This window comes from Nothoprocta perdicaria, unplaced genomic scaffold, assembly GCF_003342845.1.
Source record: "Nothoprocta perdicaria isolate Ctin4 unplaced genomic scaffold, notPer1 scaffold_12, whole genome shotgun sequence".
NCBI lineage: Eukaryota > Metazoa > Chordata > Aves > Tinamiformes > Tinamidae > Nothoprocta > Nothoprocta perdicaria.
The window spans coordinates 1461259-1488559 of NW_020454316.1; the positions used below are offsets into that span (position 1 = coordinate 1461259).

Consider the following 27301-nt stretch of genomic DNA (forward strand, 5'->3'; position numbering starts at 1 on the left):
TGTATGCATGCAACACCTGCTGCAATACCTCGTGCATGCACACAACACTTCGTGCATGCATGCAACACCTTGTGCATGCACGCAACACCCCATGCACGGCTGCAGCACCCCATGCAAACACCACGGGGCCCAAACCTCCCATAGCCCCCGTGTGCCCATGGGGTGGCCGCAGGATGCCCAGGGTCGCCCCGTCCCCGTGTGCCGCAGCCCTGGCTTTTCCAGCCTGGCCTTATCTGCCTGTAGCAATCCCAAATACTTGGTAGCTCCCCAGTGGTCTGATCTAATAGCAATCCGAATAAAGCTATTTCGAACAGTTGTCCATGAGTTCATCTCCTGGAAAGCCTCAGCCCCAGCTGTCGCTGGGCTTTTGATTGAAAAGCAAAAAAAAAAAAAAAAAAAAGAGATATATATTAAGCTCAGCGCGGGGATTATCGGGGCTGAGCACGTCGCCGCGCTCCCTGCCCGCAGCGTCAGGTGCCCGGGCGGGCTATAGACCCCGCTTTGTGCGCAGCTCGCTCGCCCCTTCCCGGCGCTGGCAGCGCCCGCGGGGCTTTGGCTGCTCTCCGGCTGCAGCCGAGCGCGCGCAGGGGCCTGGCAGCGCCCGCGGCTCGCGGGCAAACGGGCCCCAGGCCTCCGGCCACGGCCGCTGCTTCCCGCGCACGCCATGGGAAGCTGGTTCGGGAGAGGAACCCGCTGCTGGGGAGAGGGGAGAAGGGAAACGGGGCTGGTGAGCAGGGAGGAAGGGGATGAGGAGGAGGGGAAGCTGAGGAAGGGGATGACGAGGAGAGCTGGTGGGATATGGTAGGTGATGGGAATGGCCTCGGGGCAAGGGATGCCCTGTGAGAGCAGCCTCCAGCTGCAGGTGCTTGTATGGGTGCCCGCAGCCTGCTGTGCAGTCGTGCAGCGTGGCTGTGCATTGCAACGGCGCAACACAGGCACGCGTTGCAGCCATGCAGTGCAGCCGGGCAACACGGCTGTACAGCACGGCCGTGCAATGTGTCTGTGCACCCCTGCTCTGCACTGCAGGCAATGTGGCCGTGCAATGTGGCTGTGCAGCGCAGCCCTGCATGGAGCCACACTGCAATGAGGCACGTGCAATGTGGCTGCACATTGCACCCAGGCAGTGCTGATGTGCATTGCACCAGTACAGCGTGGCCGTGCATTGCAGATGTAGCCCGTTTCTGTGTGCTGCAGCTGTGCATTGCAGCCATGCAGTGCAGCCATGCAACGCAGAGCAGGCCCAGACCTCCGCGGGGTCACCCCCATCCCTGGGGCTCTTTCCTGGCCCTTGCGCATCCCACACCAGCTGAGGACCGTTTCCCTGCTCCACGTCATCCCGGCCCAGGCTGCCTGGGATCCTGCACACAGAGACCTCTGTGCAGGGATGGACGAGGAGCTGCACCTTGGCAGCAATGCTGGACGTGCAGGCAGCGGAGCGGGCGCGGAGGAACCCGGCCAGGCGGGCGCTCGGCGCGGGGCTGCGCGCGGCAAGGAGGAGCGTCCCGCTGAGCCTGCCTTGCCCCATCCGTTAGGTGATAACCGAGCTATTCCAGCCGTGCTCCTGGGCGGAATTGCCTTCTGGGGAAGGTGAATAATGCTAAAAGCAGATCGGTGAACTCGCACTGCCCATCGGACGTGATCATAAAATGCATTTGGGAATGAAAAGGGGGAAAAGGAGGATCAGAGCAAAAGAAAGGAAAAGGGCTTGATAATGAGAAACCCTGAATACTCTCAAAGCTGAATATATATATATATAATTTTAAAGCTAAACTATACAGGTGCATGTAGAGAGCCATACAGCTGGATGAGCCATCAGCCCAGCACTTACTAAGATAATAATACCCAGGTCCCAGTCTCCTTCACTGCCGCTTTCCCCTTTGGTCAGGGATGGGATGTAGGTTTCTAGCAGCATTTTCCATGGCTGCCCCCCTCTCCTGGCTTCCTCGCCCGGCTCTTATTTTCCTTTTCAGCATCAGCATCGAAACATCTGGGTGGTGGTGGAGGCCCGAGCTGGAAGCGACACAATGCAGCGAGAAAGGATGTTTTTGTGCTATTTCCAACCTCAGCAGAACAGAGGCCCTCAGAAGGGCCCGTACAAAGGCTGCTTTCTTCCTCCCGACCACTTTAAGGAGATGGGTGAAATCCTCCCTTATCTGCCCGCCCCAACGCTCGGCACGGCAGGGACCATCACCGGCAGGGGAAGGGTCCCCAGCTCGTTCGCGTTGGTGCCTCCTGGTTAAAACGGGGCGCAATTCCAGCCTGGGGCGCAATTCCAGCCGGGGGGGTGTGCAGGGCCCTAGGGAGCTCTGTGCTGGGTGCGGATGCAGCGGGACGAGGCTGGCGCCGGCAGCGGGAAGCCGGGGCCCGGAGCCGCTTTTGCGCCGCGTCCCCGCTCCTCAGGCCGCCCCAGCGAGGCAGGCCAAGGAGCATTCTTCACCGAGCACATAATGCGGAGCAAACCCCCCTCTCGCTCCGGATTCCCAGACAGTACGCTCAGCATCCCCGCGCTCCTGATGTAATGTTGGAGCGAGCTGCCCGGGCCGTCCGCGCTCGCCGCACGGAGCAGCCCGGCGCTCGCCCCGGGGACACGCGGCCTCCTCGCTTTGCGGTGGCTCTTATGGACCCGTCGGCACACGATGGATCCACCTGCAAAGAGCTCCGCACAACGGCCTCCTAACGCTGCCCTTGCTCTCCCTGTGCTCCTGCATGAGGAGCCGGTCCTGCGCGAGCCGGAGCGGGGACCGGCCAGCGGGGCCCGTGGGGGACCGGGCACACGCAGGTGTCCATCCTAAGCGCTGCAGCCTCTGCTTTTAACTAAAAGCAGCCCAAGCCAAGCCCTGGGCGAGGGAGAGCAAGGGAACGGCAAGATAAGTCAATGGAGCGGCGCCAGGGAGCGTATTTGACCCAAATTGCTCCAACTCCAGCTGGTCGGTGATTCACCGCGCGCCGCTATCAATGAGCTTGGCCGGGCTCGCTGTTTGTGACTTGTCTCCAGAGAGACCGGGGTTTTTTGTTTTGTTTGTCTGAGCGCCTTGGTTATTCGGGGAACCGTGACACACACTGTGGGAACACTGGCCGGCTCCTCCTCGGCAAGATGCACGTGGTGGGGCCCGATTTGGACCCGGCTGCTCCAGTCTCCCGAGACCGGTTCTGCTCTGGCCCCAGCTCGGGTGCCTCTCAGGACACATCCCGGTGCTGCTCCTGGGCTGCCTGCACGAGGGACATCTCCACGGCTGGCAAGCCCACGCGATGCACCTGGTGCATGGAGAACATCATGTTCCAGAATGGGTCGAGGATCCTCCAGCCCAGTGTCCTGCCTTGGAGAGGGACCACGGGAGCACCAGGAGGGAAGGGGCCAGGGGCTCCCTAGGCTGGAGACAGCTGGATACGAAGCTGGATACGAAGGAGAAGTGCCTGGAACCTCTTCCCATAGCACAACCCACCTCCAACCACACTGTCCAGCTCCGTGTTTGAGCCACCTGAGTCCAAGGACGGGAGAGTCAATGAAGTCCACGGGCTCCCCCCACGCCCCTCGCCCTAACGTTGCCTCTGCGATAAACAGAAACAAGTCCCAGGCACCTGAGAGATGAAATTGCAACCTGGGATGATTATTTATTTTTTGTTTGATGAGCCAATTGAGGAGCCAGCTGATGGAGGAGACGGGAGCAGCCAGACTGAGCTGCTCCGTGGTGCCCTTGCAGGCTGGAACCGGCTCCCAGTGAAATTTCCGTAATGCTGGTTGTTCCCTTTAGGCATTCTGGAAATACAGAACACAGGGGTGCTCGGGATGCCCAAATTCCCTGCGCCCCTGAAGCCACCAGCGGGGTGGGAATTGCTGCCTTGCAAATGTCCCCGCCGATGGATGGATCCCACAGCACATCTGCATTCCCCACGGCTGGAACACGTGGCTGGAGCAGCCGCTGCTCCTTCCGAGCTTTCAGTAAAGCGGAGCAGCCCTGGCTTCGAGGGCCGGGGCAAACTGACACCCGCGAACGCAGAAAACGAGTGACGAAAACGCAGAAACGAGTGCAATTGCCCGTCCCCCTCGATTCCTGCCTCCTCCACAGGAACCGCGTGGCTTAAAAACGCCGCGCTCTGCGGGCAGCGAGCGGCAGAGCGGCGGGCGCGAGGCTCGCGGGCGCGCTGCCCCGACCCCGCCAGCAGCGCTGCTGCTATCGCTGCGGTTTAAACCGTTATCTCCAAAACACCCCCCCGGGCAGCGGATCCCGATGCCTTTGGAAGCTCAGCGCGGCCGCTTTGGAGCGCTCCGGCATCTCCCGCTCGCCCGGGAGCCGCTCGCTCGCTCGGGGGGATATTAAAGGCTTTTGTTTCCAGGAGCTGTCAAAACCCTCACCTTTCACAAGCACTAAAACGGCCGGGGGGAGAGAAAAAATAGATGCGAGTGGAATAATAATTTTTAGCTCATAAATCTGGGCCCGTAAATCAAGGGCTGAAGGGGCAGCCGCTGTAAGGTCTCCCGAGTTAACGGCGGAGGTTTCTTTCACCTGAGGAAAAGGGAAACCAAAGCCAGCCCTGTGCCCCGCAGCTCCAGGGACTGCTGTAAATCACCTTAATGTTACAGCCTTGCTCTTAAACAGCCCGAACGCAGGAGCACGGAGCAAAAGCAGGTAACTTTAAAGCGGGCAGGAAGCTTTTTGCAGAGACCCCGAGCCGCTCACCTGCACCGGGGATGCTCTTTGCCCCCCCAGGCCGTGCGCAGCCGCCCTCGGGCTCGTTTCTCCTTCTCTGCATTTCTCATTGGAAATTAAACCCCCTCTGCGTTGTCTCCCAGGGCTCACTGGGGAGAAATCGTTTATCGGAGCCCTACTTGACTCCAATTAGTTGGGATAAGGAGCTGCTGCTGTTCGAGCGCTATTGACAAACGTTCAAGGGAAAATGATCTGCTTAAATGACAGCTTTTAAGCTGAACACACACAAAAAGAGCCTGAGAGTGCAGAGGAGACCCAGAAAATACCAATTCTTGTTCTCTTTCTGATTCAGCCCACTCCAGATGTTCCTCACTCCTTACTTTTCTTCCCTTGGGGCCGGTTCCTGAGCGGGTATAAACCAGTCTCACACACCGGGCACCAACGGGATGCAGAGGCTCCTTAGCACCAGCCTCACCCCCGTGTGCACCAGCAGCAGCTCTGCACGCTGCAAACTGGGACCTTCTCCCGGGGTTGCAGGACAACGGGACCTTCTCCCGGGGTTGCAACGGGGGTGCAGAACGTGGGAAGCTTCTCCTGGGGCTACAATGGGAGCTGCAATCTCCATCCAGCAGTTCCAGCATGGGGAGACGTGTCGGGAAGGCACCCGTCGGAGCCCAGCGAGCCCACGCAGAGCGTTTGCACAGGACATCCCAGCCCCTCACCCGAAGGCATCTCCCGACCGCCCTCCCTTAGCCGGGCTCCTCATCTGGGAGGCCTGGCGCGAGTTCCGATCCCCCGTCCCCGCGGTTCCCATGGGCTCGGAGCAGCTCCTGCCCTGGAAAACCTGCTCCGTGCAGCTGCGGCACAAAAGGACTGAGGGGCATTGAGAGCAGCACAACTAATTCACTGATAACTCATTAACGGCGTTTCATATTTCCCATCCCCGGCATTTTCTTTTTCTATTAAAGAAAAGAATAGGGGGTAAAAAAAAGCAGCATCCTTGTTAAAGGGCAGTAAGTGCTATCCCTAAAAATAATAAATAAATGTTTTTTTTTTCTCCTCTCGTAGGTGCCTCAGACAGCTGGCTCTTTAAATATTAATCAGGGCCCCATTGAGATGCAAATGCAGATAATTTGGGTGCAGCTGCAGCGCCCGCGCGGGGCGGGCAGGGTGGCGGCCGGGCCGGGCACGGAACGGGGCAAAGGCCGCCCCGCGGGTACCCGGGATGCTCCGGAGGGATCCGCACGGATCCCCCGCCCTCGGCGCCGGCCCAGCGCCCGGCCAGGCGCCCGTGGCTCCGTCGGATGCTCCCGCCGCTCCTGGCCCTCCGCCCTGACGCTTGGCCAGGGAACCTCGGCTCCAAGCGAGCCGAGCCCGTCGCCCATAAATTATTTATTGTTCTGCTTCCAAAATAACAAGTAAACAGGAAAGACGGGGCAGCGCGTAGGGAGAGACCTGGGTTGGATGGGCTGCGTGGATCGCTTCCCACAGTGGGTATCCGGGATGTGGGGATCCTGCACGGCCTCCCTGCATCCCGAGGAGCCGGCAGCGGGGGGACACCGCGGGGGTCCCCATCACCCTTTAGGCTCCTTCCTATAGTTCGCAGCTCCACGGCCCCGCTCTGCGTCCGGCTGCTTCCCTGTGGGATGCAGGACGCTTACAGCTCATGTCCAAAGGGTGCAAACGTCACCCGGGTGGGTCCTCGGAGCGAGCAGCTTTGGGGATGGCGGCTCCGGCTGCCAAGCGCCCTGCAGCAGGAGCCACGGGATCCATGGAGCACCCGGATCCTTCCACCCTGGCCCTTGCTGGGGGACGAGCAGCCCCGAGCGGGCTCCTCTTCCCTGCGCACGTGGCACCCCATTCCCGGGGCCCTTCCCAACGGCGCGGCCCTCGGCACGGAGCGCACGGAGCGCGGAGCTCGCCCCGCTGAGCTCTGCAGCTGGCCAACATTAGCTCTGCGACAGGCTGCACATGCCGGGGAGCCTCGGGCGGCCTTCCCAGCTCGCCTTCTTTGTGCACGTGGGAAAACAGAGGCCGGGAGCTGCCGGAGCCCGGGGCGCGCGGCCGCTGCTCCGGCCAGGCTGGGTCCCCCCGCGCTCCAACGGGGAAACTCGCCCTCCGGATGGGCAGGCAGCGCTCGTAAAATCCCCTTCCTGAAATACCCTTCCTAAACGCACCAAGCAGCTGCTTGGAGCTGCGACACCGTCTGCTGGGAGGAAACCCGCAAAAGTGGGTAAAAAAGAAAAGCAAAGCGGAGAAAATGAAGGATTGCAGGATTCCTGAGGCCAGGCGGCCGTGGGCACAGCTCCGTCCCCGGCTGTTGGGATGCCCATCCCGAGCAGCCCTCCTTGCACGTGCACCAGCTGCGAGATGAGCCCAAGGCCCAGAGTGCCTGCAGGAGGCCAAATTTCTTAAAAAAATGAATGCAAAAAGCCTCCCAAGCAGTTACTTCCGAAACAATAATCCTTATAAAACCCTTAGAAAACCAAACATGTTCAGTTAACAAGGTAAAAAACATGCAGTAAAGGGCTATCCCGCCTTGCAGGTGCTTTGGGGATTGCCCCCTTGTGCCCAGACTTTGCTGCACCCTCGTGTGCACGGGCACCAGGAGAGGATGGGGAGGCCAGCACCACACAGGGAGCATGCAGTGAGAGCACGTTAGAGCACATGAGAGCACACCAGAGCACTGCAACCTCCCCTATCAGCAAGGCTGCGAGCGCTGCGTTCCCCGCGGCACATCCCTGCTGCAGGCGGGAGCTGGCACTGCAGGTGAATTTTCCTGCTGAATAGAGGGCCATATGGGAAAAATTTGGGAGCATTCTAACGTATACATCCCTAACCTCTTTTTTTCCCCCAAAACGATCAGATTTTACTTGGTTCCTCAGAGGCTGCGTGCAGAAAGAGCAGACATCTGTCGTGCATAATCTCCAGGTTCCCTGCTCTTAGAGCCCGCATTGCCCTTGCTCCAGGGGTGGCTTTTCCCCATTTTTCCCTGCAGATCCCCCCGAGCAGAGTGGACCTGCTGCCTGTGGCTCCGCTCACAAGCACCACATTGGCACTTTGAGATAAGGATTTCCAAGCCAGGGATGCTGGACCCAGTGACGTCCTTGTTCCAGAGCCAAGAGCCAGTCCTGGCCTCTGGAAACCCTGCAAACTTGGTCAAGAAGCTCATTCTCCTGCGGGACACGTGTCTGAAACCGCCTGTCCAGCCCAACCTGGACATCCAGGCATTTTGCATTTGGAATTTCCACCCTTCCTCCTTTCCCCCACGCTCACCTTTCTGTACATGCAGCCACATCCCCACGGCAGCTCCAGGTCCCGCACAGCAGCTCCAGCCTCAGATCCGTGGCAGCCGAACACATCCAAGGATGCCGCGAGCACCGCCGTATCCCAGCTCCTCCTGCACGCCAGGGAAACATCCCGGCCAGGCCACTCCACGCCTTGTAACGAGCAATTATCCCCTTTAAAAGCACAACGAAACAAGAACCGTCCCCACAAGCACCTGCTGGATTTTATCAGCGTGTTTGGGCTCTGCTTCGGCCCCTTTGGCTGACGCCTAATTGATTCTTTAATCTCGACAACGCTTTTATTGAGCGGTACAAGAGCGCGCGATTCCCTCCTCTATCACTTATTTATTATTCCAAGTAACTGCTTGCAGGTGGGGAGAGTTTAATGGAATGGTTTCAGCAACAGTTGCTTGCACCATAAAGTGCAGCCACGGGCAACCCTATCCCCAGCAGCTACCGCAGAGGAAGCCGGATCAGGGGATCCGATGGTGGGAAAGGCATGGCAAAATCCTGGGAATTCTGCACAGGGAGCAGCTCTCGGCTGCAGAGCACGTGTGGGTCCAAGAGACTCTTCTTCTCTGCATGAAGAGTCCCAGATCCTCACACTTAGAACCAGGCAGAGAGGGACTGAAGCGAGCAGGGCGCACGCGCCGACGCGCGATCCAAGGAGGTGACGGGTGGGAAGGAGCCGGTGGTTAATTCGGCAGAGTCACCCCGTGCCGGGCTTTAAAGGCCAATGAAGCCTGGAGAGCACTGAGTCCGCGGCCCCCAGGATCTGAGCCGCTTGGAGCGTTTTCCTGGGATAGCGAGCGGGATTTCGGGAGAACGGGGCAGGTTATTAGGAGGGCAGGAGAGGAGCTGCTCTGTTTTCTGCCTCATACTCTGCCCCATCCCTTTTAACTGAGTCAAAATCTCATCAGAGGAGGAAAGTTTGGATCTTTGGGCCCTTGTGCCCCTGCCTGGACACACATCTGACAGCAGAGCAGGACGGAGCTGCCACCACTCTGCTCCCAACCCTGCTGCAAAGGGAAAAACGCAGGGGCAGGAATCATTTTTTCATTAAAATAAGAAACGATTCGTAATGAAAATAGACTTCTAATGGGAAAAGTTGAGTGCAAATGGAAGCTTTTAAGGATTCTTTTGACTGACAATAACCTGAAGACCCTCCAGGAAGTCCAGCCTAGAATAATCAGATTAAATGAAAACTAATATACAATCCTGAAATTCATCCCATGCCGGGCTAAACGTATAGCAGCTGCGTAATTTAGCCTACAGGTTTCTGCCTCCTGCCCAGCAGTTCACACTGAATTGTTTAGCCAAACTTAATCTACTGGGAAGGAAAAAAGCTCTTGCCTTAATATGCACTAAAGTGAAGCCAGCTTCCAGGAGCAGCGCGGAACAGGGAAGGCTCGGCAATATTTTCTGTGTGAACTCACAGGCTGGTGATCACTTACTCTACAACGAAGAACTGCCGTTCATTAGTGCTGCAGGAATAAGGCATCCTGCTCCCTGGATATAGGGCTAGCTATAGGTGTTGGCGGCTGCGGGCTTGGGGAGACTCATGTCCTGGGAATGTCGTGATCTTGGCAGAAGGGGAAGAGACGGTTCAAGCACAAGAGCCATCCCTATCTCAGAGACATGTTTCCCATTTCATTCCGTGCACGCATCTTCCTCAAATGTATATGAAACGTATACTGCTTTGGAATGTATGTTATCTTCCAGCCATCACTTGGAAAACAAAGGACAAGGGGAAGGGAAAAAGGAAAGGGAAAGTAGAAGGGGAAGGAGAAGGGAAAGAGGGAAAGGAATGGGCAAGGATTCCCAAGTGCCAGGCGCCGGGCTGCGGTCATTATCCCAAGGTTTAAATCGGGATGCGTTCCCTGGTTTAATCTCACCTCACCCACACAGAGCCCTCCGTCCTCTTCTCCAAGCAGGGCTGGTCTGCGGTGCTGGCCCAAGGACAAGCGACACCTCCAGCTCCCTCAGGGTCCCCTTGCAGGGACACCGCAGAGCCCCACGGGGACAAGGGACCAGAGATGACAAAGAACAGACCACAGCAGCAGGCGGACCCGTAAAACACGTGTAACCAAGGGTGGCAAAGCACAGCGAGGCGCGCGGTGCTTGGCACGGAGGCTGGCGTGCGTCAGGGCCGCGCGGGGTGCGCCCAGTGCCGGTCCTCGTAGAACTTGCGCAGGCCCTCGAGGCTCACGGGGGGCAAGTAGGGCCCGATCCTCTTCCGAATCCACCACTTGCCCTCGGCGGCGTGCCTGCCTCCCGGCCGGCTGAACTTGTACTTGAAGTGCTCCGCACGGATCCACCTGCGGGAAGCGAGAGCGCGGGTGAGCGCGGCTGCGGGTGCTTCCTGGTCCCCCGCGGCTGCAGCTCTGGAGTCTTGCCCCAATGGAAAGGTGGTGCCTAGAATTATAGGATCATTCTGGCTGGAAAAGACCTTCAAGGTCACCGAGTCCAACTGTAAACCCATCCCCACCCTGCCTGCTAATCCATGTCCCAAGTGCCTCATCCACATGTTTCTTGAGCACTGCCATGGACGGCGACTCCAGCAGCTCCTGGGCAGCCTGTTCCAGCAGTTGATTACTCTTCCCATGGACAAGTTTTCCTAACATCAAACCTGAACTTGCCCTGGTGCAAGTTGAGGCAGTTTCCTCTTGTCCTATTGGTAGTTAGGACCAGCGAGCAGTCCAGGGTGTGCGCATCCCATTGGCATCGTGAGCCGAGCACACGGCAAGAGCCTCCCCGCTCCTGCCACTTGGGAACGAGCCACCCCACATGCTGCCCACCTCGCACCCCACGTGCGCCTTTGCATCCCAGCTTAAAAGAATTATAACAAATCTATGATTTGCCCCTGCTTTATATCTGCCCCCCGGCAGCACCGTGTCCCCACCGCAGGCACCCCGGCTGCTCTCGGCCGCCTGCTCGCGCGGCCGCATCTGTTTCGAGGCCGCGCGGGGAGCTGACAGAGAAGGGGACTGTAAAGGCGTGCGGAAAGCAGCACTCATCAGCGTGGCGAACGGCGCGGCGCCCGCCCCGCTCCCCTTGATGTAGGGCATGCTGACAGGGCCGGGAGCGGGGCGGCCGCGCGCATCGCCGCCGCCGGATAGCTTCATAAAATAACCCCCAATATAAAAGTGTCAGAGGCGTGTCAGTGCTCATTTGGGGCGGGCGGGCTCCACGGCTGCAACGCGAGCGCGGCCGCGGAGCGGGACAGCGGCTCACACAGCTGCTGCTTCCCGCGGCGCCGAGCCGCCTCCGGCCATGGAAATAACTAGGGATGATTGCTGAGCACCCGCCCTGAGCTCTCACCTTTGCCACGGGCGAGCGGGAGCACGGCCCTACGCGCAGCTCCGCGATGGGGATGCGGATGAGCCGTGCGGAGCCGCCTCTGTGCGCACAACGCGATAGCACGCAGCAACCGACAGCAAAACGCTCCAGGGAAGCACCTTGGGGTGCTCGAAGGAAAGGAGGGAGGCGGGAAAACCAGAGCAGCATCCCTGGGCTTGTGCCGGTGCTGGGATCTCATCACTGCATGGGCTGCAGCTGCTGCTTCCATCCTCGTAGCCCTCTCTCCCCCTTTTCCAAGGCTGGCAAAAGTCAAGCGGGGGCTGAAGTGCTGCTCCCACAGTGCTCCCTCCACAGAAGCATGAAATTTCCTTATGGAATGAGAGTGTCAGTGATCAGCACCAGCTGCAGCACCCAGGTAACCTGCAAGCTCTCTGGGACAGATTTAGAGCTGCAGCTCTTCCACATCCATGGCCTTTCCGAGTTCAAAAAACACCCCCGTCCACCCCAAAAGCCGCAATCTGCTGGTACCGGCTGTGCAGCGAGGGGCAGGCGCAGAGCCCCGGGCCGAGCCGGGGAGCACCGGACCCCGCTCTGCAATGAAAATCTCCCGGTCCCTTCCGAATGGTGCTTGCCTGCCGGGATTAAATAATATCTATCGCCTGATTTGGGATGATTTTTCCCATATGTTCCCTGTCTATTAGAATGTTTGCTATCAAAGGGATCGGCGTGTAAAACTAGAACCGTGTGAGCATTAAAGCAACCACATGCAGCTGAAGCTGCATTTTTGTGGCCTCCAGTTTGCCTTTCTAGCTGAGGGCGTTTCAAGCTCGCATGCTCAGAGCCTAAATAAATCTGAAAACTGCCCCCCGCCAGCCCCCGAGCGCAGCGGTGCCCGCATCCCCACCACATTCCTGCTGCTTCCCCGGTCAGCTCCATTGGAGCAGGGAGTGCAGATGGGAGCAAGGGCTCTCCTGGCTCCACCAGGATCACAAGTCCCATGGAAAACACACATGCAAAACACCTTGGACTGCAGAGAAATGGACCCCGAGCTCTTTCTGGATCCAAACTGCTCACCAGACACCACCCAGGGCATCCCCACAGCTCTGCTCTCTGCACAGCTATTGCTTCTCCAGGACTCCAGCTCCGCTCCGAGGAGGGAGCCCTTTGGATGCTGCAGGATGGCAGCACGTTGGAGCAGCCAGTGCCTCCAGGGCACCGTGGAGGTCGGCTCAGCCTACCCGGCATGGGCTGCACAGCAAAGGACCCGACAAGCGGCCGCATTCGTGAATCTTTGTTTTGGATGCTCACTGATGTCAACGCTGCAGCACTTAATACTCACGAGACCCTTGCATTTCAGGGCTCACAGGGTTTACAAGCTAGTCCAGAATTTATAATCGAGCTGGGTGCTGCATTTGGAGCCCGCAGACCTTGAAAGCTCCTGCGTGGCTGCTCCTTCCTCCTGGCGTCTGCGGAGTCCACGTGCTCCTGCAGCACACGAGGACTCTGTCCTACTGCCCCCGAGTTTGCAAGCACCAGCAGGGACCCGCGCAGCCTGCAACTCAGGCGAGCCCCGTGCACACAGGGCTGCCCGCAGACCACAGAGTTGCTCCAGGCTCCAGCTCTCTTCATTATAAGTTGCTCGTGGTTTTTGCAACGTCGGGACTCATGCAGAGATATTCCAGCAGGTGGAAGAGACCCCAAGGCTTCCAAGGCCTCCACCAACCCCAGGCAGCTGCCTGCATGCACAAACCTTGCTTGCTGCTAGGAAGAAACACGAACATCCTCAGGAAGAAGCTGCTTCATATCAGCTGCTTATAAAGGAGACTAATGAGATTAATGGTACCTGTGGTCACTCACACTGACGAGGCATGAGCGGTGCTTGGCAGCCACAGAAGATGACTGGGAAGCTCAGGATGTTCATTCTGTTTCCCAGGATTTGCTGGGTGAAGGAAAGCTAGGAGCTACTCTTGACTCACTAGGAAAGTGAAAACTAGGAACTCACTCTTGCCTCACTAGGAAGCATCAGGCAGCAACTCCTGCAGCCGGGTGGGAAATGGCTGGTGGAGCTGCTGACCAGAGTCCCCGCATCCCAGCTGCATCCCTGCCCCGAGCCCGGTCAGACCCCGTTGGGAGACATGACCTTTTCCCTATGCATTTATCTGAATATCCACATTTATCTCAACATCCACAGTGGCTTTGGGGACACAAAGTGAGGACCAAAATCCATCCCTCAGCAGCCACCGCACGACACCCAGGGCCACCCGAGCCCGCGCCGTCCCCCTGTGCATGAGCCCCGCGCCCCGGTGCGGGCAGGGGCTGCGAATCATGGGCGTTAGCATGATTATTTTCCTCCAAATCAAGCGTGGGCGCCTCCCCGGGCAGATGCCCGGGAGCAGCTGCGCCGGCGCGCTCCGGGCTCGCTCGTACATCACGCGCCGTATGACATGTCCCAAGTGTACGTGTGAAAAGCGAGCAGCGCGCCGAGCGGCTGCGCGGGAGGCCCCGAGCTCCCGGACAGCTGAAACTGGTTCCAGCGGCCGCAGCTGCTGGGGCGGCAGCTGAGGGGCCCGGCCGCGTGCAGCCCCCGGACCCGCTCGCTGCCAGGGCCGGCCGGGCACCCCGGCGGGGGGGACGCTCAAACTCGGGGCATCTTCTCCATTTTGGGTTTTTGTTTTCATCTTAATGTTCCATCCCTGCTGTAAATCAGGGGCAAGTGGCCAGCATGAACTCATGAAGGTGACAGAACCCCCAGCCTGGGTTTTCTTGCTTCTTCCAGCCCCGCTCGCTGCAGGCACCACAAATTCCTTGCGGCTCGGGATGCGTTTGGGGAATAAGTGTATTTTTACGGGCTGTTTCCCAGCGCGTCATTCCTGTGGACGCCGCGTGGGAGCTGCCAGCGGCTCCGGTGCTCAGCAGACCTCAGGCGTGCCCAGGTCTCCACGCTGGGGCTCGTTCAACGCAGCACTGCTAAAATCGCAGTGAAAATCCTGAAGCCGGCGCGATTAGCAGCAGAGATATTGTGCACGGAACGGGTTGTGTTTCATCTCCAATGGGCAAAACGAGCTCCGGGTTTCTCTCACCTGCAGCCGCCTGCTTCCACGCCGGCACGTTAAACAATTATTAATTTCTTAGGCAAAACCTCCCCGTTTTGGGTTTACTGGTGCTCTCAGAATGGCACGCGCGCAGGAGGGCTCGCGAGAGCGACTGTCCCAGCGCCCCCCGCACCCAGCAACGCGCTGAAATCACTCACCTGCTTCTCATTTTAACTTTATCACACCCGAAGAAAATACTATAATTTCTAGTGCTGTAAAGAAACCTACAAACTTTGGTCTCTGAAATTTCATTTCGAAGGCATTAACTCATTTTGAAAGTCCCTTGGCTATTGGAGGTGTAGAGTTTCCATTAGCAGAACAAGCCTGGCCGAGCAGGGAACGTGACGCTCTTATGGAAAACAGCCCTGTCCCCTAATTATTTAGTCTAGCAAGGAATGAAAATAATTAAGTCTCAAAATTTCCCTCGGAGAGGGGACGGGTGGGAAGCAGGGCAGGAAAAGTGGGGCTACCGAAGGGCTTGCTCCCCGTGAGCATCTCTGCTTGCACAGGGAATTGTGCTGGGCACTGCAGAGATCACCCCGTTTCTGGCATTTTCTCCCTTGGGTTCCCCCACATGAAGCCATTTGGGAGGAAACAAAAACCCAGAGCCAAAGAAACATGAGCAAGAGTGTCCCAGTGAGGGACCGGACACTTTGGAGCGGGATCCGGATTGACTTATCCCCACGGCAGCCGCGATGGAGCCCCTCAGCTGCACACTGGCACCAAAACGCACATGGTGCCAGTCCCCAAGATGTTCAGATTTGGCCTGGGAAAGCCACAGATGTGACCGAGAAAGCAGCACAGCGAGCTGCATGGTGGGTTTGGATTCCAGTTGGGGCCAAAGTGAGTATTTGCAAATTGCTGTTTTTTAAAAACTTTGCATCACCCACAAGATACACGAGGCCAACGACAGCCTCTAAAGGAAGGTGAACGCCGGAGTGAAGACATCTGACGTGCAGCCCAGCCCGGGATCCTCTGTTCTCACATGCCTGCCTGGACTCGCTCCGCTTGCATCCGCCGGCCGGCAAACTCCACAACACAGGAATGATGCTGCTGTGGAAAACGAGCTGCTTCCATCCCTGCTTTAAACGCACAGGCATCTATCTTGCTCGCCTGCTGCAGAATACGGTAACGAACTGCCCACCACCTGGCCCCAGGCAGTGTTATCCGAAGCACATCCCACATCCACGCTCCCTCCGTACCGCTGGTGCAGGCTGGCCCGTGAGGTGGCATCACTGCCCCGCTCCTGCTACGACATGCGAGTGCAAGTGGAGCTAATCAGGGCTGAAAACCCCTCTGTAAACATTATTAAATCCGTATTGCTCCGCAGCAAGGGACATTCTGGTAGAGCCCAGCATGACTTTTGTAGGAATAATTAATAGAGGTTCCCCGAGAACCCGCCTGGACCCCGGCCAAGGCGTAATTATTTTTGTGTAACAGATCTACTGCTTGTGTAAGTGAACAAGCTGCGACATTACCCAGCAATGCAAGCCCGGCTTTAATAAAGGGTGATTTACGGGCAGGCTGCTGGGCTTGCGAGCTGGGGGCTCGGGCAGCCTCGGCCGGCGGGCGACGGGGGCTCTGCGAAGCCACAGCCCCAATACCCGCTTTTATAGCGGCCTGCTCTTGGGGGGAACACCCCGACCAAGGCTCTGCTAGGTGCCCAGCAAGAAGCTGGGTGAAGAAAATCTGCATTTGTGGCAAAAACACTTCAGCAGTTGTACTCCCATCTGTGCTTCTGTTCTGCTTTTTCTTCCCCAAAAATACATACAGATAGACACAGATACATATCTCTATAGAGACCATTAAGGTTCAAAGGGCACATCTAAAAATAAAGTGCTTGGGTAGAAGGTGGAAGCTCTTGATATGTGAGAAGCACCTGAGGAGAGCCCCTCCTCAGGAGACTGGGGGGATATTCTGCATTAAAGCTGAGAACACCAGCTCTGTGTCCAAGGGATGCACACTTCACACGGCGCTGTGAACTTCAGTCCTTGTTTGCAATGCATCTTGAGAGCCTCAAATGGAAAATATTAGCAAGAGCGTAATATTACTTGAGTTGATCCAAAATTCCCCTAAAATGTTTTTTCAGCTAAAAATAACTGCATCAACAAAATAGACACTTTTGTGAAAAACTCCATTTGTAAGAAGCCTTTAGGTTTTCATCTGTCTTTTCCACTTGCTGATGTTTGCTTTGTCTTTTCATCGAAAACTCAAATAATTCCAGGACAACAAAACCAATTATTTGTGCAGGCCTGCTTTGTCTTTGAAATATCTCAACAGCCTGGTAGAAAGCCTATTTGTGATGTGATTTGTGCGATGACAAAAAATCATGGCAAAAAATCTGAGGCGGACGGGCAGGAAACGGCAGCAGAGCCGGGAGCGCCGTCCAAGAGCAGCAACGCGGAGCCCATCCCAGACGTGCCTGGGAACACGCTCAGCCCAAGGGTCCCCGTGTCGGAGCACTGGGAAGACACCACGGAGCCGGGAGCACCGGGTCTTCACGGTGTCCTAATAATTAACACGAGCTGCTCAAAGACCACCAGACACCAAGGAGCAACGCTAACGTGTCCGAGAGGGACGGGCGCCTCCGAGCACGGCGCCCATGGGACGCTTACCGTGGAGCTGCTCTGCCCGCGAAGGGGTTCGTTGCCAGCAGGGACAGGGCGGACTCCTCTTGCGCCAGCAGTTTTCCTGCCAGGTGGATGATCCACTCGTTCTGCTCGTAGGTCTTGGGAAAGGGAGAAGATGGAAAAAAGGAATGATGTTAGACTGCAGGAGTCAGCCATGTGCTGCTATCAGCATTAATGAATTCTGCACGGTCTCGGCTGGGGTTGCAGTGGGTTCAGTTGGCAAATGATGAATTTCCCGGTGTTGTTGGGAATAGATCCAATGGGATCCAACACCGTGAGGTTCATGCCGAGACTGTCCAGCGTTTGGAGGGAGCAGAGGTGCCAGGAGAGCAGTGTTTCCTCATCTGGCAGCCACCCCTTGGGACACGGATACTGAGGGTGGGTGAGACACCACCACTTAACGAGCTGCCACTCGTTAGCTGTGCCAGCTACGTGATCCCGTAGCCTGGAGCAAGGTGACAGCAGCAACCTGTGCCTGAGGGCACCCGGCCAGCTGCCCCCGCGCACGGACCTCGGCCGTGTCCAGGGACGGGTTTGGGATGGTGATCCACGACTTTGGATCTCAGGGACACATTCCTTTCCCTCTCCTGTCACCTGCTTGATGGATCCCATTTGTGGGTCTCCTGCATGAACCACATGTGGAAGACACAGACATGTGCCTGGTGCATCACTGGTGTCTGCTGAAACGGAGATGTTCTGGCTAACTCTGCACCCCACGTGCTTGACTTGAATCCTTTCTTTTAGTAGCAAAACTCCACAGAGGAGCAGTAATGGTGCATTTTAAAATGAGAATTTACCCAGTATTTTAATATAAGTTACTTTCCTTGCTGTGTTTTCAGAGAGAAAACAGAAGCATGGGGCTATTCACCATGGGATTTATTAAATTCCTGTTCTTTGCATCCCCTTCATTCCCCTTAAGCCAACACTCACTGTCTATGCTATGCTCTTCATTAGGGAGCTGCTGAAATAAGGAGTGCATCCTGCACCTCCGAAGGGGTTTGGGGAGCCTCCCTGGAAAGCATTGCCCCTTCTGGTGATTTCTGGCGCCTAACACTTCCATAAAGCCTTTCCCCCCTCTTTTCACGTGTACCTAAGTGGATTTTTTAATGCAAGCAGTAGGGGACACTGTGGGAAAGCTAAAGCCGGCGGCGGTACCTGCAGGGCTGTGCCTAGTGCAGAACACGGCAACGTTCCCTGGCAAGCCTCCCACAACAACGGGCAAGTTTTGTTATCTGCGTTGCCCCGGGGACCGGCGGAGCGGAGCGGGACGGAAAACGCCCCGCGCCGCTGGAAAGTCCTTTGGGAAGCAGCTCCCTCGCGGGCTTTCTGACCCTGCTCATCCCCACTCAGAGGAAACCACAGTTATTTAAGCCAGGCAGCTTTCTGGAGGCAATTCCTCTCCTGCTTTGTCTCACCAGGACCAGGTGGTCTGGCCACCACCGAGGGTGCCCACCAGGAGCCAAGTCCTCGAGCCCAGGGATGTCCCACCAGCCCCGCACAACCCACCACACATCCCTGCTCACCTACCCATTTTTCTCCTGGCTTTTAAGGACTATTTCTTGGAGGCCGTGGGACACGTGGCAGTCTCCTTCTGGAGGGAAGTAGGGGAGAAGCCAGAGAAAAAGCCAACTAGAAACTCTACATAATCACCAGGAGCTGCGTTTTGTGCAGGACACCGAACTGAGAGAGGCAGATTTCATAACCAGGAGACGTTGTAATGGTGGAACAGGATCCCTGCCTCACATGGTCTCCAAATTGTTAATTAGCAGCTCCGTGCTCACCAGAGTTGGACTTCTGGTTTGTAAAGTGTTTTTCTTGTAAAATTTACAACATGTCTGGCCCCAGCGAAGTCTGCGGTGAGAAATTTCCATCAAATGCAGCTCCCCGCTCTGCCCCCAACACAAAGGCTTAGATATCACGCACGGCGATGCTTGGAGCACGCAGGAGCCCAGCAGCACCAGGAACTGAGCTGTTTAACTCATTACTCTGTAAAGTGATAGGGTGGCAAAGGGGAAAAAAATCCAGGTGATGCGGGTCCCGCGCAGGGGAGCAGCGCGGTGCAAGGCTGCAAGGCTCCTCGCTCATGGTAGGACCCGGACCTCAGAGGGGTTTGTAGAGTGATGACATTCAGGATCACATATAGGTTCCACTTGTGAGCATGAAGAACAGAAGAGTGAGACCTGGACCCATCCAACGGTTGAGAAAAAAAAGCTAGGACCAATGCATGCATTGCTTTAAGGTATGGCCATGGGCAAGGGGCTCAGCTTCAGATTTTGGTCCTTCCTAAGCAGGGGCCACGGTCTCATTGCCCCATAGGCCTCCTTCAAGGGCAGGCAGCACGGGCTGACCCTCCTCTGGTCTCACTGTGCCCAGCAGGACATGGGCACAGGCTGGGACTTCTTGGGCGAGGGACACGCACGTGGGCGCGACGCCCTCCTTTGCTTGGAGGACTTTTGTTTGATTTTAAAACAAGGAAGCAAGCAATGAACCCAAACGCAAACTCCATCCCCAACCCAACCAAAACATGCGTGCGAGTCAGCGGAGGCCCAAGCCGAGCTTCCCAAAGCAACGATACCGCAGTTGCAGAGCAGAAGCCTTCTTGTATCCACAGACTCCACAGAGACACAACTTCCCAGCTGGTACCAGCACTCAAGACCTCTCTAATTAGGCCAGAACTAGCGTTAAGACACTGAGAGCTTCAGGCTGTCACGGGGCTCAGGGTCTCGCTGTATCCAGAGCCCCTGGCTCTCCGGGTGAGGAAGGCTCCTTCCCTCTGCTTCCGCATGGACCAGCACCAGGAGCTGAGCATCACTGCGGACCACAGGGCTAACCCTGGGCCCACAAAGCAATCCTCCTGCCCGACTCCTTAACTATTTCTGCTCTCTGACCTTCCCATTTGCAACCTTAATCAGCGCATAAACACAGCACCGGCCCCACGAATGCATTCACTCGTACTCGGAGGTGTTTAAAAGCTTTTCAGGATTCAAAAGCAACTTGTCATGGAGGCTAAGCGACAGCAAGGAGCTGGGGGCAGAATGAATGCAGTGGCAAGGCAGCTCTACAGAGATAACGGAGCAGAGGAGAATATAATCATTGCAAAAAATATATATATAAACCCACACGGCACTACAGGGAACATGTTCCCAACTGAAATAATAATAATAAGAGCCCTTTTCCTCCAGCTTTAATTGGTCATTTAATGAAAAAGGACTGTGGATTAGTGTGGCATTTTATTGAATCGCGGTCCTGGCACAGGCGCGCGGGAGGAGGTAAGTATGAGATACACATGTGGAAACAGCTGGAAACTTGGCCCGGGAGCCCGGCATTATTATTTTGCATGGTTGGGAGCCCTGCAAGTTTCCACCTCGGGTTCTGTGTGTACCCTGGGATGACAGAGGGGCCGGGGAGGTTCATGTTTCCAGTGCAATGTCCTAAGGGGCATATTTTTTTTGCATCCCAGCCTCCCCACTTTGGGTGCAAAGCAGGGACTCCAGCATCCTGGGTGTTTTTATCTAAAATACTCCCATTTCTTTTACACCAGTGTGCCCTTCTGTAGCTGGCTGTCTTCAGGGGTCACTGTGTGAGGAACTTGAGATACCAGCTGCAGAACTAAACCACGTCACACAGCGACGAGAGCACAGCTGAGGACACCTTGCTTTTCAAATATTGCATCTCGGAGACCACTGCCATCTCTGCCACTGATGGACTTAACCAAGGGAGGTCAGCGGTTGTGTCAGGGTCTCTCACTCCTAATTATCCCCAATAACCACGTCCCTTTCTTTACAGTAGTTTCCCAAAGGGACAAACCATTTCTCAGCAGGCCTGATTCAATGTATGGAGCTTCCAGGGGGGCAACTGCTCCAGCCTCACTAAAAGCCCCCCATTTGCCTCCCTGATTATAAAGTGGCTGAGAAAGGAGCAGCGTGACTTGGGGCACCGTCTCCATGGGGAAACACTCACCTGGCAGAGCTCCTGCACCACCTCTCCATTCGGAAATAACAGTCCCTTTGCTGCAGAGCGGAGTCCAGCCAGGGACAGACAAGAACCCCGCACACAATAACCGTCCCGGCACAGACAGGGTCTGGCTCCACGATTCTGCAGTACTGAGCGGGTCAGGTCCGGAGTCTAGCTTGGGTTTCTGGGCACTCCCATTGCAATATTGCTCTTAGGGGTACGCAAGCCGTGATGCAGTTTTCACGGGCGCAGCTTGAGGGTTAGAAAGGTTTTCACATTCACCAGGAGGCAACTAATCAGACTTACAGGGGAAAAAAGGGAGAATTCTTACATTCTGAACGGGGACCAAAACGCACGAATGCTGCAATGGAAAATGGAAGTGAACGGAGGCCTGTGTTTTTGGAAGGGGAGAGAAAGGAAATGTTAAAGAGTGTGGCTAGTGCTGTGCTCGGGAGGTTGGGGCTTTACGACGTTACACACACCCCGTCCTCCGCCCGCCGCCACGCGGCTCCTCAGCTGCGAGCAGCTCTGCTTGGAGTAAAATATTCCACAAAAACCCTAATCTGCCTTCCCTCTAAATGGGGTTGCTTTTTGCTCCGATAACGTGAGATCTCCTGTCCCCGCTTCGCCCCAGAGAGGGGCTCCTTAAAGCATCAATTCTGCCGCTCGGATTTCTCTTCAGAAGTCGGCTGCATTTTATCTACGAGCTCATGCAGCACATCTGGAAAGCATATTTCTTCTCACTGTATCGCAAGGGCTGCGGTTCGGTTGGTTTGCCAACGCTTACAGAGCCCCTCCATGACAGAGCCCGGGTCCATCTGGCCTCGGGCAGGTCCCTTGCTGAAGGCAGGACATCTCCTTGGTGCAGGGATGCACAGAAGGTCCTTGGAGACGGACAGACTCATACGAGGCAATGGAGACGCTTGGAGGAGGAAGATGTAGACCCTGGTACTGGCTTTGCTGCTGGACCCAGCGGTGCCCTCCTCCAGCCTAAACATACCAGGCATTTCCCTGCGTGGCATCATTAGGTCCAGCTTACTAAGGAGAAGCAGGAGCAGAACTCCTAGTTTGCTTCTTGCAAAAAAGAAGTGACCTGAATTTCAGACACAAACCTCGGGCCGCAGGTCAGCCCAGCCGTCGGAGACTTTTTGGGAAAGTTTCAAAGAATAAGGCAACAGGACACTGGGCTTTAAGAATCAATATCAAGATGGCAATAGCTTTGTTATTTTTCGACTACTTTTGTTCAGCACGCACCGAATGCGCTCTGCTGCACCGGCCAAGCACGCAGCCCCTGCTACGGGGAGCTTACACAACCTGAACAGAATAAATAACCTTCATGCCATAACAAGAAGGGAGAAAGCCTTCCCTTTGATTTTGCTTTATACGGAATAGTGAAGACTTTCCACTGCTGTCCAATGGTGAAGAGCAAATATTTTATACTATAAACAACCAGCTTTCGCAAAGTCCAAGACATCCAAGCACCAGGAAAAGCGACCAACTTAAAAGCACAAAAACTATGAGCAGGATCTTGTTTTCTGGCTGTTTTTTACTAACGATACTGAATCCACCACAGCCTGAGAGAAGCCCCACCATGAAACCCCTCGTGCCGCGGCACAACACAGCTCCGTGCTGGAGGAGACACGGAGGTTTAATGATTTGTCACCAAATTCTGCCAGAACAGGGTGGCTTTGCCATAGCTCAGGAAGGTGCCCTGGGCAAGAAAGCCCCCAGGAGGAGCAGAGCAGTGTCCACGCAACCGAGGCTGTCATTAAATCATCTCCTGCTAGAAAGCTGTTCCTAATAATCCACCTGAATTTCCCTGAGATTGAACCGTATCCCAACATTTAGCTCATGTTTGCCTTCCTTCTCCACACAGAGATGGAGAGCTCTGTTGCTTTCCACTTCGCAGGGGGTCCTCCCATTTCCCGACTGGTTTTAATGCCTGTCTGTCCCTTTTCTTTTCCGGATCAACCCATGCAGATTTGTGCAATCCATCACTGTGTTTCTGGACTTTTCCTCTGCCCATAGGTCCTTTATTTTCTCTTTCTGAACAACCAGTATTTTCCTTGAACGTGGTGCTGGACGGGTTGTGCCGGGAGGGTGACACCACGCACCCTGCGTGCCGAGCTCTGCTCTGGCGTTTGCACAGGAAGAAGCAACACAGGCGTCTTTCGGGACTGGGTACGTCCCTGCCAGGGCTAAACGAAGGACGTTAATTGGGAGCTACAGCACCCACGGGATGTCGAGATGCATAAGACAAAGAGGGGATTTAGGAAACAAATGAACAGGGATGTTTAGATAATGGAGTTAACAGGATACAAATGGTTTTCTGGAATATAATGTCACACCATGTTGCAGAGCAAGAAGAGAGAAGCAGTCACCAATGAGCAGGACGTCGGGGTGGAGCGTCCTGGCGAATCCTCCAGTGTGACCTGGTGCGTGGTCCAGCCCGATCCATCTCTTCACCGTGTCCATCCTGCTGTGAGTCCCGCCGGAGGGAAAAGTCCTCGGGAAAGCCGGAGCGAGGACAGTGCCGGACGTCAAGCAGAGAGATGGAAAGAGGAACCTGTCCCGAGCAGCACAGAGGGACGCTCGATGCCTTCTCCGGACATGGCAAGCGTTTCTTGTCCCAAGCTTTCTCCAGCGGAGAAGAACAGCCAGAACTGAAGACAGATTAAATGTAATCCAGAGGCAGAAGCAGCTGATTAATGTGCTCCATAAATTACAGTGTGGGCTCTGCAAAACTTAACTTTTCCTGGAGTTTACATTTCTGGTCTCTCATCCCTTCTGCAGCTATTTCCTATGCGCGGTTCAGATTTAAGCAGCATGTGAACAACTGCGGGCTTCAAACGCCGGGGCCGGGCCGCGGCACAGCCGCCTCTCCAAACATCAGGTGTGACAACCTGTGCTAAATATACAGCTCCAGACTCTCAAACAAACACTCAGCTACTCGCTCCGAGATTTCCTTCCACGCTTAGGTACATATTTACACGCTTAAATTTAAACAGCCGTGGCTGCAAGTGTCTGCTGCTGTGCGCGTGTTGCCTGCACCGCTTTTGTTTGCAGCAATCACCCCAGTTTGGTGCTAGTGGAACAGCCCCGTGGGCGCCAGGTGTGCAGCAACCTCCCGCTTTGCCCAACAGGAATTAAAACAAGCTAATTAACACGCTAATTAACGACAGTGTTTGCATGCATGCCTTCCAACACACATGTGCACAGGCGGATAGAAACACTTGGGGGAACTTTGTGGTAAATTAAGAGAAAATAAAGGAAAGGAAGAGAGATGCGAAGGGGGCTGTGCTGCTTCCTCCTCCTCCTCCTCCTCCTCCTTGCCAGGCGGCTCTCATACATCACCGTCACTCAGCACAGGGGCTGTGTCCGCTGAAAGATCCTGCCGGTGCCTAAGGGCGTCTCTCAGCACCAGCCCCGCCAGCACTTCCCTCTGCTGCTGCACAAGTATTGATGCCCTGTCCTCGCTTGTTTTTAAACCTGAGAGCACTTTGTATTTCAGGACCTCGGGGATACTCCTGCCCTGCAATCAGGCGGCCTTTCTCTCATCTCGGATCCGCTTCTCCGCTCCGCAGCCTCCTCCGGGCGGGCCGGGAGCGTGGCCAGTGCCGGAGCGCTCTGGAAAGGCATTCCGAATGCACATTAAATGAAACTCCAGCGCCCCAAAACTGGAGGGGTGAATATAAAAGCCAGGGAGAGGTGGTTATGTCATCAGCGAGGAATCTAGAAGGCGCCTAAATGAAAATTCCCCAAGGAAAGAAAACGGGGCGGTTTGGGGCAGGGGAGAGCAGAAGCACGAGCAGGAGCGAGGGGAAACACCGGCAGGTTCACCCGGGGCTTTGCCTCGTGCAACTGCTGCTTTATAAAATCCACAAGAAACCCTCCTGCTCACACAAATGAGAGCGTGCAGCAAATGTGCAATATCAAAGAATTCACTGTGCAAGCATCCCCTCTCCTCTCTTTTCTAATTTAGAGCAGCTGCTTGCTGCTCTCACCTGTGGAAATCCCTTGGAGGGACCGACCCTGCACCATCCCGCAGGACCTCCGGCCTCGCTGGAGGCGCTCAGGGGTGCAGGAGCCCTTGGCTGCACAAACGTCTCCCCCAGCCCCAGAGCAGCTACTGGGCAATTTAACAAAGTGTCATTCAAATTGCCCGATTTGCTGGAAAACTGGGCAAACCTGCAGGACTCGGGGGGGTACATGTGTCCGTCTGCGTCATTTTGTTTGTTTGTTTGTTCTGACCTAACAAACTTAGACAGAGCTTAAAATATCCTCCCACCCTCGCCAGGCACACTGCAAATTCCCTGGAGTTGGTGTTTTTCCTGGTGCAGGTGGCGCAGGCGTCTGGGGCACCCGCAGACACGTACCTGGAAAGCAGCAAACCACATGAGCCAGTCGAGGCGATAGTGGTAGGGGCTGATGAAGCACGGCCTCCTCCTCACGTCCCCGGGCTTGCATTTGAAGTCGTACTCCTCCCAGACCGCAGCAGGGTCCTTGGGATCCTCGCTGGATGTTCCCTGGATGATGACCTCTGTCCTCTCCTTGGTGATGCTGCAGGACACAGCACAATAACCTTATTTTTCTCAAGTGGTGAAAAATGCCACCCGCTTAGAGTCAACAAGGCAACTACCTCGGGAGGGTTTGATCCTGCTGGGCAGCCTGACAGAGCGGCTCGGCACTACTGCCGTTCCCCAGGGAGCCTGAGGCCAGGAAGATGCTTCCTACAGAAATCTGTGGGTCTCAGAAGTCTGACTGTCCTTCCAGAGCAGAGCCTGACCTTGCCCAAGGTACCGAGAGAACACGATGGGTCTGCCAAGTCCCGCATGAGCATCTGGAATAGATGGGCCAACCTGTCCCAAGTTTCCAAAGACAAGTTTCCAAAGAAAAACCACACATTTTCCCTTTGCTGCTTGATGTGCTGCTTTCTGCTCAGCAAGGTGAGCAGCAGAGAGCACAAACGCTGTGGGCCACTGAAAGCTCAGGTGAAAACAAGACCATCGAGGTTGCTCCTCTACACTGGAGAGCTGCTTTCCATTATAAATATACCAACAACACAACTCCGCCTGTCAAAATTGCTCAGCTCCACACACATCTTTAATTTTATTATTATATCACTCCTTCATCCTTCAACCCAAGAAGCTTAAAGTTTGGAGTGTGAAGCCCCAACGACTTCCCGTGACAGACGCTTTCCACTGGACAAATGCTCTGTGTCTCAGCTTATAATTGTTACCTACGTTTAATAGATTCCTGGATCCTCCAGCCAAGTTCCAAGTTATATGCGGGGCTGAGTTATGAGCCATGGCTAGCTGCCCAACGGTTAGAAACACACTGTAAATCAGGGACAGCAAATTACTAATAAAAGTATGTTCCTACTGTGTGATTCAAAATATGTCAAGTTTCACATAATCGTATATTCATTATAAGCTGCAATCCTCTTTTTATTGGTTTACATAGGCTGGAATTACAAACATATTACAGCAGCATTTCATCACATGCTCTTTAGGTTCTGCTAACTGTTGAAACAGAAACCATAGACAGAAGAAGAAAACGAAGAACAACAACCCAAAGAAAACAGTCTCCCGTAGCTTCACCACTGCAGCGTTCAGAGAGGTTCAAGGGTTATTTTTCCTTCTCTGAAAAAAAAAGGAGCAACTTCGCTGTTTCGCACTGTTTTAGCGCTGGTACTTTTAATCATGTTTTCACAAAGTTTTCCCTTTCACAAAACGTATTTGCTATTTGAAATACAGGGCGAATGGCTTTGATGGACCTAGGTGTGCTGTGCATCTCCAGAGAGAGACGCTCCTCCCCTTTGGCCGGCTGCTCCGCTAGGGCTTTCATCAGCCAACCTCCTCCTCCTCCCATAAAACCTATTTAATTCCAGCAACGCCCCCCTGCCCGGGGCCACGTCCAGAGTCCCGAGGAGCCTGGGCCACCTCCTGGCTCCAGCCTCTGGGGGACACCTCGTGGTCACCACGGCCAGGTCGTGGGGTGACCAAAGCCAGAGGACATGGAGGGAAGCCCAGCGCCGTTGCTGGGTGTGGAGCACGTTCTCTGCCAAAGGCCCCTCGTTCCCTGATTTCGGCAGGGTCCAGTCCCTCCGGGCTGGTTCTTGACAGATGCCACTCCAAGAGCAACACACCGGGCAAGGATCAGGGGTATCTTGGTGGTATCTGCTGACACTGGGATTAAACGGGGGGCTGTAAATCTCTGTTTCGCTCGTTCTGCTGTGGTTTCCCTCCTCTGTCTTTCCCTTGGCCTCTCTCAGCTTTTCAGGACAGGGGTTGTCTTTCAGAGAGCAACTCATGGGCGCAATGTGGCCTCACTGCCCACTGGCTCTGCAGCATCACCACCACCACCAGCAGCAGCAAAACCCTGCACGA

At 55.6% G+C, this 27301-nt stretch overlaps 1 protein-coding gene and 1 long non-coding RNA gene across 3 annotated transcripts in view; both read right to left on the reverse strand.

The window, feature by feature from the left end:
- Positions 1-201: 201 nt before the first annotated feature.
- On the reverse strand, positions 202-9916 carry LOC112959887. Its single transcript, XR_003251670.1, has 2 exons — positions 9832-9916; positions 202-364 (listed from the first exon to the last, which is right to left on the reverse strand). It is a non-coding gene; the product is annotated as an uncharacterized LOC112959887 (long non-coding RNA).
- Positions 9917-10019: 103 nt separating this feature from the next.
- Positions 10020-27301, reverse strand: part of LMF1 (lipase maturation factor 1) — a 126297-nt gene continuing 109015 nt past the window's right edge. For both annotated transcript variants that reach the window (XM_026054023.1, XM_026054024.1), the window contains 3 exons: positions 25289-25472; positions 16944-17056; positions 10020-10254 (listed from right to left, as the gene is read on the reverse strand). In XM_026054023.1, coding sequence (XP_025909808.1) covers positions 10080-10254; positions 16944-17056; positions 25289-25472 — 472 coding nt within the window. In that variant the 3' untranslated portion in view covers positions 10020-10079. The remainder of the gene's footprint in view (positions 10255-16943; positions 17057-25288; positions 25473-27301) is intronic.